The sequence below is a fragment of the Scatophagus argus genome, chromosome 24 (genome assembly GCF_020382885.2).
Source record: "Scatophagus argus isolate fScaArg1 chromosome 24, fScaArg1.pri, whole genome shotgun sequence".
Taxonomy (NCBI): Eukaryota; Metazoa; Chordata; class Actinopteri; family Scatophagidae; genus Scatophagus; species Scatophagus argus.
Genome location: NC_058516.1, coordinates 6,816,268 through 6,828,330, shown reverse-complemented (window position 1 = coordinate 6,828,330; position 12,063 = coordinate 6,816,268). Strand labels below are relative to the sequence as shown.

Below are 12,063 nucleotides of genomic sequence, written 5' to 3'. Positions count from 1 at the left end.
AGCCTGTGCTCAAAATGTGCTTTGCAGATTAATAATAAAACTGCTTTTTTCTATTTATCAGTCAGTTTATTTGGAATTTAAAAACATAATATCACTGTGGCCCTGAGATTCCAGTGCATTTCAATGAGGAAAACACATCAGACAAAATCAAAGCAAATGAAGAGCACTGCTGTGTCTCCTGTTTTTGCAGCCTGTTTTTGTATTTGATCGTGTTTTCTCACTTCGCATTTGTGTTTTCCTCTAAATGCTGCTCATGTGTTGTCAGATTGGTTCAGATGTTATCTCAGTTTGCTTGAGTTGTGCCTGTTGGTGTTTGTTTTCTAAAGTTGCAGTACACTGAGCTTACAGAGCTACCATATAATACCAATGAAACAAAGAAAATAAAATCTAATACAGCCTTTAGTGCATGCCCAGCAGCTGGAGGGGGTGTATGGGTTTATGTGAGGAGGGATGTGTCACATTTACTTTATGTCAACAGCCATGGATAGCTGGTCAGGGTTCAGGGTTCACACTGTGATATTTCACCATGTCTCTGCTCCCCTAAACTCACAGCCAGTGTTTGTATCCAGAAGCAATGCGGTCTTTTTATGTCTTTGTGTGTGCGTGCAGAGGGGAAGACAGACAGAAAACCTTCCAAAACAAAAGTAGAATCAAACATACAACACAGAGCGGAAGAAGAAGAAGAAGAAGCAGACAAGAGGGAAAGAGAGAGAAAGAATGAATGAAGAGAAAGCTTATTACCAGAAAACAGATGGCCCCCCAATTCACAGTGGCCCCACGGGAACCTGGAGGGACAACTCTTTGCACCTCCGGGTTACCAGTGCTGCAGAAAGGGGTGGGGCGCTTAAACACAACTCTGTGTGTGTGCACTTTTGTTTGTTAACTTGTAAACAAAAAGCAAATTTGTGACATCTCTGGCATTGTGCCACATCTTAGCTCGATGCAGTTTTCCCAGGCGTTCATGTTTAAAGACTTTTCATTTGGATGTTTTGTTGCATCGGAAAATGGATCTCGAAAGATGACAACAACTCAGCAGTGCCATGAAGCGTCCTCTGAGGAGTCTCTTTTTCCACTGCGGATGCTGTGAAAACCACCCGACTTGCATATTCAAAACAGCGGAATAATCCCTTTAAAAAAAAAATCACACGCACACACTTACACACACATACATACATACACATCTTAGGCATCACCTTTTATTTCATCAAACCCATCACTCAACATCTTCGCTGAACGAGCTAATGTCACAACATCCGTAAAATGAGATCTCACACGCGCGCAAACATTCACACCCTTTCAGCGTATGTGTGCATATGCAGCTGTACGAGTGGACACACACACACACATATACACACACACACACACACACATACACAGATGACAGGCAGTGAGTGGAAATGAAGGATTTGGAGTTCTATCCCGTTACATTATGCAGCAGATGGCGTTCAGGCCAAGCCCGGCCAGGCCTCTCCCAGGAGAGAAAGAGTGAGAGAGAGAGAAAAGAGAGAAAGAGGGGAAGAGAGAAGATGGGGGAGGTGTAGAAAGAGGGGTGAGGGACAAAGCTGTTGTCTTTTTTTTCTTCTTTTTTTTCTGGTATAACTTGCGTGAATGCACGTGTTTCGTTCCTATTTTTTGAGAGATACCCCCTTGGGTTGCCTTTGGGATAGATTCCTCATTCTCATCCTCATCCTCTCCTCATCCTCCCCTCATCCTTATCCTCTCCTCTCTGCTCCTCTCCTCTCCTCTCCTCTCCTCTCCTCTCCTTCCCCCCCTGCCCAGCTGAGGCTACACCTGAGCCCAGCCACAGAGGCCCCGACCCCAGCTGACCTGCCGCCAAGAGTAAGGAAGCAGAGGACAGAGGCGGGAAAAGGTGAGAGTAGAGGGAAAGGAAAATTTGTGGTAAAGCTGAGGCTGCGCTTAAAGAGCTGTTTACGTGACTTGGAGATTACAGAAGAAAAAAATATTGTTTTGTTTGTTATTTCACATGATTCTGCCTTAAAAAGAGGAGTGTGATTGTCTTTCAGTAAAGCAGCTGTACACCTTAACTAATTTGAACTAAATTCACACATGCACTGCAGTTGACTTGATCAAATGCCACAATCAATACGCACACACACACACACTGATAGACACACATACAAAGAGGCCTGTTAAGTCCCCTCAGATCTTTGCCCCCGGCGCTTTTTGTTTTGTGTTTTCCGAATTAATTGAGCCAACGCTCAAGTGTAGGGCCAGATGTCACTGCGACCTGTGGGGATTATTAGAAATCTGTTTCCCTCATTGTTTATGTGGACCCCTTCAAACCACAATGCTTTGCGCTGTCCTCGCTGAAGTTTCATGGAGAAACAAGCCCCAAAACAGATTGCTAATGTACGAAATAACAGTCTCCTGCTCCAGGAATGGACACCAAGCCCGGATATCGACATGTGGGACATTCTGGGACTTTTCTGTCCCGCCTCCAATGACCATGGTCTGTGCCCAATGACCAACAGGGGCCCCCTGATGTCCTCCCGGTTTGGCCCAAACAGCACCATGCTCCTTGGCAGCGCTCTGGGCCTAATGAACTCATCAGCCAGCTGGAGGCCCTGGATGGAGGGACAGGGGCCACTTGGGGGAGGCTGGGTGGCCAGAGGGGGAGAGAGAGTCGGGCAGCCAGCCGGGGTGCAAGGTATGAGGAAGATGGAGGTGCAGGGAGGCTGAGGAGAGCTTAACGACTTGGTACATGAGTTTCAGAGAGGGGCTGGGGCCCAAGCCAGGAGGGTCGGTGGGCAGGAGGAAGGAGATAGAAAATATAGGTCTGTGCTGAACAAGATGGGATGGAGAGGAGATGAAGGCAAGAGCTGGATTTATGATTCTGTGGTTCCAACATGGAGTTCAGATGAGCAGGTGATGAAAGTAGGAAGCTCTAAACATAGAGCAACACAAAAAAATCGCCGTCGTAACTTCAAATAGAAAGAAGGCTTGTTGGGCTATCAGTCAGACACTCAGAACTCAGTCATATTCTCTGAAGTAAGAGATTGACTTGATTTGTTGCTACAACAACAGAAGAAAATTTTTACTTTAAATGCTAAAGTCCAACCAGCTTGTTAGCGATATTTATAAGTTAACATTTTGCCTAGTTGTCAATTGACAAGAATATAAGTTGGCATTTTTAGATCGTGATGTGAGAATTAAAGGTACTGGTATAGCGTGAATTGCAGAGCACAGCTGGGTCGTTTGCTGACTAATAATGCTTCCTCTTGCTCTCTGAAGTCATGACACTTATGTCAGCATCATCAACAAGACACCATCATCCTGTTCGCTGCACAATCAACAAACTCATCATACTTCCTTCCTTCTCTCACTGCAGAGTCCCAAGAGTGTGTGTGTGTGTGTGTGTGTGTGTGTGTGTGTGTGTGTGTGTGTGTGAGACTGCACATCCATGAGAGAGAGAGAGAGAGAGAAAGTGAGCACCTTTGTGTGTCCATATGCGTCTGGGTGGCGGAGAACGCGCTGGGCGCCCTGCTGGGAGCACAGATGGTGCTGAGGCCTGCCACGGCAGCGCTGACGATGGCCACATTCTCACATGGGACCCCCAGCTTTCTGGATCCCACACCTCCTGTTCAGGCCTGAACCGACAACCACCTCCCCCCGCCCATCCACCGCACACACTCACATACACACACACATTGATACACACACTCAAAGCCGAGGTCCAGGCCATTGCCTATTTTACTACCCTGGAATAAAAGACAGAACACAACACATGGACAAGTTGGCATTCACACACTGCCCAGAGTGTTCCCCTGTGTGTGTCCCAGTGATGTCAGTGATGCATATGCGAGATGAGTCGAGTTACATCGCTGTCAGATTTAGAGTTTCTAGGACTAAACGTTCGGTCGCCACAACTTCTAGCGTCTCCTTTTGTAAGTGGTGTTCTCTCCCACTTTGTCTTCATTTCTGTGCACTTTCATTTTTCTCCTCCACGTCTTCTCTTTCAGGTCTCTGTTTTCTTCTCTCTCCCCTCTCCCTCTCTCTAATGCCCCCTGTGGCTTTCCGTCCACCTGAGAGAAGCCTCATACATCTCCTGACAAAGTGACTAATCCTTCCCATTTCACAGCTCCATCCCACTGCTCCCCCAGTGTTCAAAACTGTGTGTTCGTGTGTGAGTGCGATAGGTGACAGGTGGGAGTGTGTCACATGAGTTCACAGTGGTTTTTTTTAATGTTGTTGTAACAAGCAGCTCAGACAGCTGTGGGGTCCGACCGATTAGAGAAATAACTCCATTACAGATGTCTCATCAGAGTGACATCTTACTGATGACAGCTTCTTTAAAATGATGCACACTTACACAAGAAAAGGAATTTAGGAATTATGATCTTTAAAGTACATGCAGTTGTCTGCATTGTAGCCTGGAATACAATGAGATCCATTTTAAAAAAAAATCAAGTTTCAAATTTGCATCTTATTTTTGTAGAAACTCTGCAGTATTAGGCCTCAGCTGCATGTGTGATATAAGCCCTGTAAAGAATAATCATAACCATAAATCAGTGTACTGCTTCATGTGCGTCTGCCAGTTCTAAGTGATTACAGAAACCGCAGTAAGACGTCATTTCAGCTCAGGCTAAACCCTTGTTTCTAAAGTGGTCTTTTTAAAGGAAAGGTATTCAGGTATAAAGGTATAAATGAAGCCTTTTTTGAGGTGTAACAAGTAGGATCTGTTCATTTACATAACTTGCAAGAGCTGAAATGAAACAACCGTGGCTTCATTTGGTAGTTGTTTTGTTGTTTTAATGCAGTAGTAGTGGTCTTTTTGACACATTGTGTTGTGCGAAAAGAATCAATTGTCAATAGATTGTTATATCATTCACATTGAATGAGTAGTGTGTGTGTGATTTATTTGTGTTTATGTTATTTGTGAGCCATGCCAAAAGTACATTTACATTCTTCGTATTTGAAAGTTAAGTTTTTCAGAATCCATTTCTGAATCTTTTTAAAAGAATGTGTTACTCCAAAATAATTTTGGAAGAGAAAAATCTTGAATATGCAGAGGGTTTACCAAATTATCTTGCATATTTTATTGCATAAATGCATTAAGAGCTGTGAAGTTATTACTTTCCAGATAGGATGCCTGGAAGTACTCATCTATTCTTAATTCAAAGGCCATGCAGATGTTGCCTATCTTCTAGCATACATTAATGAATAAATTGATATTATATTTATTGATTTTTGGCACCACAAGCTGTAAGTACAACACTGACATCATTTTTTTAAGCTGATATGCAGGATGTGTTGTCAAACAGTGCCTTATTTTCCATCGAACACACAGTATCATTAGGCATAGTTGCATTTATGGCCACCAGGAAATTACAGTCCAATACTCACTCTCATTTAAGTTTTTTTGTCTCTATCAGCTCCTGAGGGGAGTATTTCGCTCTTTGGTTGCTAAATGCTTCACTGTGTTCACCAGCGAACTTTGGCTTTTTTCTGTTTGGCTGCTTTGCTGAAATAGCTGCTTGCCAGTGAGACATTGTTAATATTGATTAGAGCATTTTTAGATTAGAGTCTTTTGGATTTAAAAATGTAAAAAAATATATTTGTTTAGCCAAAGTTCTTATAGGAACTGAAATAAAAGTCACCTTACTGTAAATTTTTACAGTTTCATTTTGGAGGTTGAAATATTATTTTAAAGAAATAATATGACTTATTACTGAATCATTCTCAACTGCATGGAGCCTATGAGGGTCTGTTTTTCCATGAGCTTTCTCTGAAATATTTGGTCATGTCTTTATAACGTTCAGCCATACTTCCGACTGCTGCTCGTGTGACAACAAAGAGTCATTTTTCACAACCACAATTATGACTTATGAGATTCAGTGCACATAAACAACACATCTTAGACAATCCAGTGAAGTCTCTTACCAGCAACGTCATGACTAAACTAAACATCATCCTCTTGACCATTCCCTGGTGACTACACCACCCTGCAGTTTCCCTCCCTGTCTCCATAGTCGGTACATCAGCTGTGGGATGTAATTGCAGCAGGCACAAACAAAACAGCCTTGGAGGGGTCCTTCATATCTTTGGCCAAGGGCCTTGTGGACTGAGGAGGGGTCTGGGCACCGCAGACCACCAAGCATCCCTACTTCTCCGTCTGTGGAACAATTAGGGTGTTGGACTGTGTGTGTGTGTGTGTGTCCGTGGGCTCCAGCTGTCAGGAGGCCTCTGTCTCCTGGTCCTGACATGTCTCTGATACACCCTGCTGTGAGTCTCTCTGTGTCACACACACTTCATGGACCCAGCCAGAGCCCACGGCGAGCTGTCCGTCATCACACACACGTGCACATTTTCTCTCTCTCTCACACACACACAGAGTTTTCACTGATATGGTCCTTCTGGCACTGTTGTAGCACAACTCTCACACACTATGTGTGTGTGTGTGTGTGGTGGCAATAAGCATGGCGGTGGCTGCGGGCCACGGCAAGTCATCCGTGCTTCCCCTTATCGTTTTAATCACCTCGTTAGGCGCAGCTAGTCGCCACACTCACTGGCCACTGCCCCTCCTCTGGAACCATGCCCTCCTGACCCAACACTGGTGGTGCCACCGGGCACAGGGATGCATGATGGGAGGAGGACGAGAAAACTGGAGGAAGAGAAGAAAAGTGTTGCCGTGGCCCTGCAGATTTGTGTCACACATAAATCTGTATTACTACACCATTAAAATACTGTCAGTTTAATCCCAGAGTCAGAAAACCCGTGTGTTTGGACATGTGTGACAGGTGCAACACAGGGCAGCAGGACTTGTAAAATATGATACATATAGTCATCATATGAAATAAGAAATTTCCTTTAAATTTGTGTTTTAGATTTAAGTCGTCCAGCAGTTCACATTTCTGCACTTTGTTCTTCCTTTCTCTCATTAATCATCTCATGATCCTCCAGCTTCATGACTCTGGAGGGGGCCCCGACCCCTGGGGTGGGAACCTCTACACAAGCTAACAGTGTATAAAGAAGTTACCACAAGCTCCACCTCAAGCAGCTCGACAGTAAAACACTGCTTAACACATTGATGCAGCAGCACTAACAACCTAATAACGTCAGATGCAATCACAGATGTGCAGAAACATTTTACTTTTGACACTTTAACTACATTTTGCTGATAATGCTTCTGTTATTTGGTACTTTGGCTGCAGGACTTGTAATTTAATATTTTTACATGGTTGACCGAGAACAGAGTTTAGTCAAATGACTCAAATCACTCCTCTCTTCATCACTTTTTCCTCTCTGTACTTTAGAAAGTACAAATTACTTTAATGTTTACTATTAACTAAAGCCCAGATGATCAGGTATAAGACACAACTCAAACAGTACATTTATAATATAACTACGATTCAAATATTTTAAAAAGATCAGACATAGGTACCACAGAGGCTAAACTATTCTAAAATATTTTTTCATTGAAAAAAAATTCATCTACGTATGTGTTGTGTTTCAAAAGTTAAAATGACACAAACAAGTAGACTGAATGTCTGAATTTTTCATCTGACGTCTCTCACTGAACTTCCACACTAGTGTTGACTTTCCCCGTGGGCACAGTGATCTTATCTTATCTTATCTTATATCTTAAAATTAAAATCATTTCAGGACTGACTTCAGACCTACAAGCCCATCAGATTTTAAGTTAAATCTCTCCATCTCTCTCCTCCTCATTTCTTTCTGCTTTTAAAAAGTTATTTTTTTGTTTAATCATCGATAGTCACAGAAAACCTTGCGCACGTGCACACACACTCACAACACGAACCACGTATGTATTTATTTATTTATTTGATTTATTTTCCATCCTTTATCATGCACACATCTCTGCTCTCCCTTTGCCCACTACTCCCACGGGAGGGAGAGCGCTTGAGGGCTGAGGGGCGTGAAGAGAGGGAGGGAGGGAGGGTGGGAGGGAGGGAGGAGGTGTGTGTGTTTGGTAGTGTGTGTGTGTGAGAGAGAGAGAGAGAGAGAGAGAGAGGGAGAGGGGGAGGGAGGGGGCGGTGTTAGACAATACCATTCCTCAAATATATTCCATCCCCTCCGTCCCTGAAGTGAGCCTTTATTAGTCGGGATCGTTTGGATCTTATCTCGCATATGACACTGGCTGGAAGAAAGACTGGAGGAGAAAAGAGAGAGGCGGATTATCTGCGAACTGCCTTCCGATCCGCTGATTCCTGACACGGGAGAGCCTCGCTTATCTCGCCCCTTTTTTTATCCCCATCTTCCACAGGCGGATGGACGAGTAGCCCTGGCTGCACTTTCTCCGCTACCTGCCTATCTCGCCTATTGTCTCTCCATCGCTGGGATCACACGAGGTGGCTGACTGATCCCAGCTCACGTCTTTATTACAATTATCGTTATCTTGTTTCTGTTTAATCCACCGATCATCTTTAAGACTTCGGGACTGTGTTGATCTGCAGAAGCATTTCCTCGGCTGACGTTTGACCCCGTGTGATTCCCATGTTGCAAGTTCGCGGCTGAAATAAAAGTAAAACTAGTTTCTTCATTTTTTCCCTCTCTCTCTTTTTTTTTTTTTTTTTTTTAAATAATCTTCGTTTCCGTGAGACTGAAGGTTCACCTCTGTCACCTCTGATGGTTGTTTGGTCGGTGGAATATGAGTTAATTTGGAGTTGAAGCTCCGCTCAAGAGCGCTTTTAAGTTCGTTTCCTGCATTTTTTTTGCCTCCAAACTCTTTATCAAGGTGAGTCTCAAATGTGGCAAAAACAGTTTTTGAGCTAAATTAGCTATTTGTGCCTCCTTTATTTGTTATTGCATTTGCCTCAGATAAATACATTTTTACTAAAAATACAACAGCCTCACTGATGTCCAGCAGATGTCAACATTATTTTTGCCGTCTTATGCCTCCATGCTGTCAAGTCACTGTGGCTTCAGCCAAGCAGATGTGTTCATCACACTGTGACAGATGGCCAATTCTGATTATGTTAATTCACAAAAAAGGGGTTTCTCCTGCATAGATGATCACAACTTACATCGTCTTTTTAAAGGACTAACAAATTTTAAAAATAAAAAATTTGAAAGAAAAATCAAACGGGACACAAAATCCGATGGGTTTTTTTTCCTAATTGTTCAGCTCTTTTTAAGGCCTTGGGCTTCAGGCTAATAAATTAAGCATTAAACGAGTTTTTTCGAGCTATTCATTATTTATGGCGTTTAATGTTATTATGCAACGAACGTAGACTGCATTTGTATTTATGGGGGGACCCTGGCACCCAAACAAGCACCCGCTATGAGATTTCTCATACTGGGGCCTCGGGGTGGCAGAAAACATTGAAAACATTTACAGTTAATTGACTTTTTTTTCATTATTTTCATATTCTTTGAGAGTTTCGATCAGACGTGTTAGGAGATGCACTGATGGTCAGTTCAAGCTAGTTGTCTAAAATTTATGAATCTTTTATAAAATAAATCCATGCCACACAGGTGTACATTACATTTCATTATAGGATTAAAGGGAGAGAAAAGCTTAAATAAATGTTTTAATAGCCGGTCTTATCCACAATAAAGGTTCTCGAGGAGAAGTGAGTGCCATAACCGGAGAATAAAAATGATGCTGAGCCCGGATCAGGCTGAGGCGGACCTCTCCTGGACTCAGTCCGACCCGGAGACGATGCTCAACGGCCTCAAGTCGGCTGGCTGCGCTTCGGACGAGCCGGCGGAGGGCGAGGAAAGGGCCAAATGCAAAGGTGACCAGCCCCTGAGCAGGGAGGAGAAGAGGAGGAGGCGGAGGGCCACGGCCAAGTACCGCTCGGCCCACGCCACCAGAGAAAGGATCCGGGTGGAGGCTTTCAACGTGGCCTTCGCGGAGCTGAGGAAATTACTCCCCACCCTGCCCCCGGACAAGAAACTCTCCAAGATTGAGATCCTCAGACTGGCTATTTGCTATATCTCCTATCTCAACCACGTGTTGGATGTCTAAAAGTGAGCCCCCCATGAGACAGAGATGGTTGGACTCTGCTGGGCGTCAGCGGGTATGGCAAGGTTGGCAGTTAGGGTCTACTGATGACGGGGACTTTTAAAGCAGATATCCGCTGTTTTTAGCTCCCAATGACTGATATTTTGTGCAAACATTACCTACCTGTAAATTTGTCGATTTTTGGGTGAAACAAATTAAAAAAGTCCTGAAATTCTGGAAGTGCACCCACTACAACTTGCAAAATCCAGACATCTGAATTCAGATTATTTAAAATAATTAAGGTTAGAAGAATTCTGTTTGTTTGTTATGAATCTGTATTTAGTGAGGAGCCTCCTAACTCGCTGATGTAACTTACCAGTATCGCTGCAAACAGACACATCGGTCCAACAGCTGTGACATGAGCTCCCGACTTGCTTTGAATTCCGGGACTTCAATTAAAACACATACTAACAAACTTGAAATCGTTTTTAAAAAAATCTACCAATTCAACCATGTAGGGCCCAAATGACCCCATCTCGTCCCCGGAAGCTGGGACTTTGCCATACCTGTAGGCTATAGCGGACTGAGTTGAGCCCTTCCAGCCTGAGTCCAGTGTTGGTTATTATGGTGTAAAGTTGTCGAAAACTGCTCCGAGTAAAAGCCTCAGCTCTCTGCCCAGACAGCGCACTGAACAAAAGCAACAAACACCGAGTCGTTTGAACTGTTAGATGCAATAATGAGAATAATGATTATTTTGCGGTATAGCTACAGTGGAGGATGTGTTGTAGGAAGTTACCAGGCGTTCACACCCCCCTCCCAAAACAAAATGTAAGGGGGGGTTATCACGAGTATCAAGAATTTGGTTTTCAGAGAAACTTTAATTTCATATATCCACTTAAATCACCCTCATCCGTGACACTTTAATCCTGTCCAATGAACGTAATTAAGCCTAAAACCGAGGTCTAATAAAACAAACAAACAACAAACATTTTTCAGATCGAAACGAAAGGATGTAAACGAGATAGCTGCTTTAGATCTAGTTTAGACGATGTTTTCCGTAAAGGAAGAAAAAAAAAAGATTCAATGCGTAAGTGCCACTTATGACATATAAAATTGTGACCTTAATCATTTTTTAAAGTGTATGGAATTTATTTATTTAATTGTGTTGATATTTAAGGCTAATTTATTTATGTTGATATCATAGGCTGGCGTCTTTTTGTATAAATGTATATCGTTTGTTGCTTCTATATTTTAGGCTGTGAAACTGAACTTGGAAAGTGATGGTGTTCTACTCTTTAAAAATGGCACTTTCTGTTAATCCACAACTTATTTGTTTGATGTATGTTTGATGTATGTCATTATCTTTTTCTGTGTTTATTTAATGTCACATCTGTTGTCTATCAATAGCAACGATAAGCACTTCAAGATGGGGTTCAACGGCCCCATAGATGTTTATTTCCCTAAATTGTTGTGTTAAGAGGTTGCTCGGAGAATACGAATTGGGCTGCTTGAAAAAAATTAATTGAATTTATAATTAGTTTCACTGACAGAATAATGTAATCATGTGAATAATGATAATGTCAGACGGTTTCTACCACCCAAAGGGTGATGACACGATTAAGAAGCAAACCTCTTTTTTTGCTGTTACCAAAAAAAAATAATAATTTCGAAAAACAAGTCTGAATTTATCTTCAAGGTTTTGATGTTTTTATTTAGATAAATTGGTTTATTTATTTGTCTCTGCTTTGTATTCGAAATTCAATAAGTAATTTTATAGTGAAAAAAAAAACATATCCTCTATCCAAAGATTTTTTGTCTCTTCAGGGTTGTGTAGGCTACTTGTTGCTTTATGCAGATCTTTTGTAGTAGAGGTATCGTGACAGCTGGTTTCTAATGGACAAACTTTTCATATTTTCCGGTGTTATTTTTAATTAAAACGGAAGTACTTGAAAAAAAATCCCTTTCCTGTCTTGAAACCTTTTTAAAACTCACTTCAGATTTTAAAGTAGAGAAAAATTTTGCTGACAGCTCGTCGCCCAGCGGCACCGTTCAGCTGATTGCGATGATGGATGTGACACAGGATGACGTCAGGTTCCACGTTCACGTAAACGCGCACCCGCACGCACGCACACGCT

At 42.6% G+C, this 12,063-nt stretch overlaps 1 protein-coding gene across 1 annotated transcript; it reads left to right on the top strand.

Annotated features, from left to right (window-relative positions):
- Nucleotides 1–9,546: 9,546 nt before the first annotated feature.
- Nucleotides 9,547–10,248, top strand: LOC124055562 (helix-loop-helix protein 2-like). The gene has a single exon (XM_046382467.1). It carries the CDS (start codon nucleotides 9,581–9,583, stop codon nucleotides 9,950–9,952), a length of 372 nt encoding a protein of 123 aa, XP_046238423.1. The 5' UTR covers nucleotides 9,547–9,580; the 3' UTR covers nucleotides 9,953–10,248.
- Nucleotides 10,249–12,063: the final 1,815 nt, after the last annotated feature.

What these genes read in the sequence shown, in the direction of transcription:
- LOC124055562 (XM_046382467.1), top strand. Translation starts at nt 9,581, where the DNA reads ATGATGCTGAGCCCGGATCAGGCTGAGGCGGACCTCTCCTGGACTCAG.